Genomic DNA, 3,028 nt, shown 5'->3' on the forward strand with positions numbered 1-3,028 from the left:
CACATTGTTTACGTATGTTCATTTATCTATTATTTCATATCTAGGGGACTTACATGTACTAAAGAAATGTTATAGGCGGTGGTCTGTTATTATTCCATTCAAGCATCTGCCTCCTCTAATTGTGTTATACATGTATATTCTACCATGCTACGCAAGATCATTTTTCCTCAAAAAATATGGAGTGAACAAAGATGAAAAGAAGATATTCCACGCTTCACTTCTTACACCAGAGAATTTTAAATTTGTGTTCATGGTTACGAATGAAGCAGAAACAACTACCGTTAGCAGTGATGCATGGAAGGAATTTTGTAGAATATATTGCGTTCATATTGGCCAGAAGGTGTTTTTCTCCATTGATAAATTGAAGGGTTTGGATTCATGCCGTGTTGTTTCTGGACATTACTCTATCATTCATCCAAGTAATATATCTATCTCTTAGTTAATTCCATTATAGGTTTCCTAAATATATACTTTTTGATTTAATTTAATGTGCCAAATGATGTATGCATAATTTAATTTGTGCACCATATTTCATTTGTAGCATACTACACTTTGGGGTGCTCGAGAGAGACTAATAGTTGATAACCTCATTGCAACTGTTGGAACCGATGTTAATTGGAAAATGATGGAAACGGTCATTACAAAGGTGAACAAGCTTGAAGTTTATGTAGAACATAATGATGCAGGAGATTACAATCTTGGAAGAGCTTATGGACTGCTGCATAAGTTGAATTGGTCCAACTTAAACAAGAATTGTGTGGTAAGTACTGATTAATTATTCTTTAATATAATTTTTATTTTTTATGTGAAGTCTAAATTTTTTTCCAACAGAAACTGCCTCGTCGTCTACTTCCCCAAGACATGGCAGTTAGTGGTGGTATTACGCTTATTGGTAATTTTGGCACAAGGATAACATCAATGTACAACACTTCTCCTGATGAAAATGATTGACGTGTCTGCATTAATAGATGAGACAAGTTCATGGCGCATGAAGCTAAGTTGGAAATTGGACACAAGGTGCTCATGATGCTGTACCTTGGCGATCACGGCACCTATCTGTTTGTTTTCCACATTCCAGATATTGAAGTTGAGTTGTTTTAGAGAAATTTTATTTGTCCTGAATAATTTCATATTTGCGTTGAAGACTTTTATTTGTGCACCATTACAAGATGGGTTATCGGTTGTAAGACATTGAGGTGTGATGTTGTGCTATGAAATTATCGTTTGAAAATTTCACTTAACTTATTTAATGTGTGTAGTTATACTGGTGTACAACTAATGTGGGAGTTCGTTAGTTACTACTATACTTGTACTAAATAGAAAAACAAATAATGAAATGCACGGTTGGGCCGGTACTTATAGCCTTGGATTAATGCAGGGTAGATAGGAGTCAGTACACCTGGTTTCAATGTGCAAGGAAAAATTAATAAACTTGGAAAAAAACGAATCCGCGTCGAGTTGCCTTCTGGTCTTCCTCACCAGAGACTATGTTCACACGTGGAAGGACTGTAAAAAACCCCGCTATTCTTATCCCCACTTAGTTCTCTTGGTAGTTCCGCTTTGTCAGGCAGCAGTTCCGAAGAGCGCTGATCGCCTTCTCCTCTTCCTCGTCTCTCTCCTCCATTGCTGACACACCATGGGAGGGGCATCATCATCCACCGAGAACTTCGAGCCGGTCTTCCGAGAGAAGAACGATGGCAAGCGGACCACGGAGGTTCACCAGTTCCGTGCGCATGGGGACACTACGATCCAGGCTGTGTACACGAATGAGATGAGCACCGTCGAAAGCATCCTCGACATATACCTGGAGTGGCTCAAGGAAGAGAGGTACCGGTTTGTCGGCCTCGACCTTGAGTACGACTTCCGACAGGAAAAATTGTGGTCATGCAGATAGCTTTGAGGGAGCACGTTCTCGTCTTCCACTTGATCAGGTATGTATTCTAGATATTCGACTGTTCTTAGGTCTTCCATCTCTTGCTGATTTGGTTCTACTTCTATAGAATAAGCCAATTTCGTACTATATATTAGTACAAATTCAGTATATTTGGTAGTACGTATACACATTCAGCCGATTTGGTACGAAATCTGTTAACGAATCTGACCATATCTGCAATTGATCTTATCACAATCACTAATTTAATATTGTTACTGATTTTATGTCTGCATCTCTAGCAGTAGAGAGTGTTCCTGCGTGGCCATTACATGTAGTTTTTATCTCTGCATAATATGTAACACTTCGAACTAAAACATGCTCCACCTCTTGATCTTTAAATGTTGCAAGCCCAGCTTGCTTTTTCATGAACCTATGAGTTCCATATTGCTAATTCTTACTGCACAATATTGTAAACATTCTTATTGTAATTTTTGCAATGTAGGTGCCAGGACAATATATACCCGCTAAGGCAATTTCTGAAGAATAAGGATGTCACATTTGTAGGTGTGGACATAAGGAATGACCACTAGTTGCTTTACAAGCAATGGCTTTATATTCCACCTGGAAAGCATCTGGACCTCCAGGATATGTTGAAAATACCAGGTTATGGTAATAGGGCTGGCATGGCTACTATGGCTTCCGAGCTCATCCACCCCAAGTACGCCGGCATGAAGGAGAAGTTTGTGACGGACTACGATAAATTCGAAGGCCATAATTACTGGGAATGGAAGCCTCTATCCGATATGAACCTGGAGTACGCTTCCATTGATGGTTATGTTGCCTATGAACTCTCCCGCATTGTGACTATAGTGAACTAGAGACTGCATCCCCAGAGGCCACTCATCCCAAGTTGGGACAACAATGAGCGCAAGCGTCGCCGTGGTCATGACAACTGATCTAACTTATCAGGTACATGGTTTATGGGAATGCTAGGACAACTATTTTGTAATTATAGTTCAGTGAGCGTGAAGACAAATATGTGTGTTTATGATCTTACTTTTGTGGACCTGCTAGTATTACTATGTGAGTAGAACAAATTAGTGTTGGTAATGTAAGTTTGAATTAAGTTATATAGGTCACCTGCATGTTCTTAAA

The 3,028-nt window shown here is 39.2% G+C and overlaps 1 protein-coding gene across 1 annotated transcript; it reads left to right on the plus strand.

The window, feature by feature from the left end:
* The first annotated feature begins 1,636 nt into the window (after positions 1–1,636).
* Positions 1,637–2,751, plus strand: LOC139839176 (uncharacterized). The gene is made up of 3 exons (XM_071829222.1): positions 1,637–1,881; positions 2,376–2,437; positions 2,537–2,751. Exons 1-3 carry the CDS (start codon positions 1,637–1,639, stop codon positions 2,749–2,751), a joined length of 522 nt encoding a protein of 173 aa, XP_071685323.1.
* The last annotated feature ends 277 nt before the right edge of the window (positions 2,752–3,028 follow it).

The sequence above is a fragment of the Lolium perenne genome, chromosome 4, assembly GCF_019359855.2.
Source record: "Lolium perenne isolate Kyuss_39 chromosome 4, Kyuss_2.0, whole genome shotgun sequence".
In the NCBI taxonomy this organism is placed as follows: Eukaryota; Viridiplantae; Streptophyta; class Magnoliopsida; order Poales; family Poaceae; genus Lolium; species Lolium perenne.

Bases quoted from the DNA above. Each gene is read 5' to 3' on its own strand.
- LOC139839176 (XM_071829222.1), top strand. From the start codon at position 1,637: ATGGGAGGGGCATCATCATCCACCGAGAACTTCGAGCCGGTCTTCCGA. The intron at 1,882-2,375 runs GTCATGCAGATA...TTTGCAATGTAG, and splicing joins TTCCGACAGGAAAAATTGTG to GTGCCAGGACAATATATACC. The intron at 2,438-2,536 runs GTGTGGACATAA...TGAAAATACCAG, and splicing joins TAAGGATGTCACATTTGTAG to GTTATGGTAATAGGGCTGGC.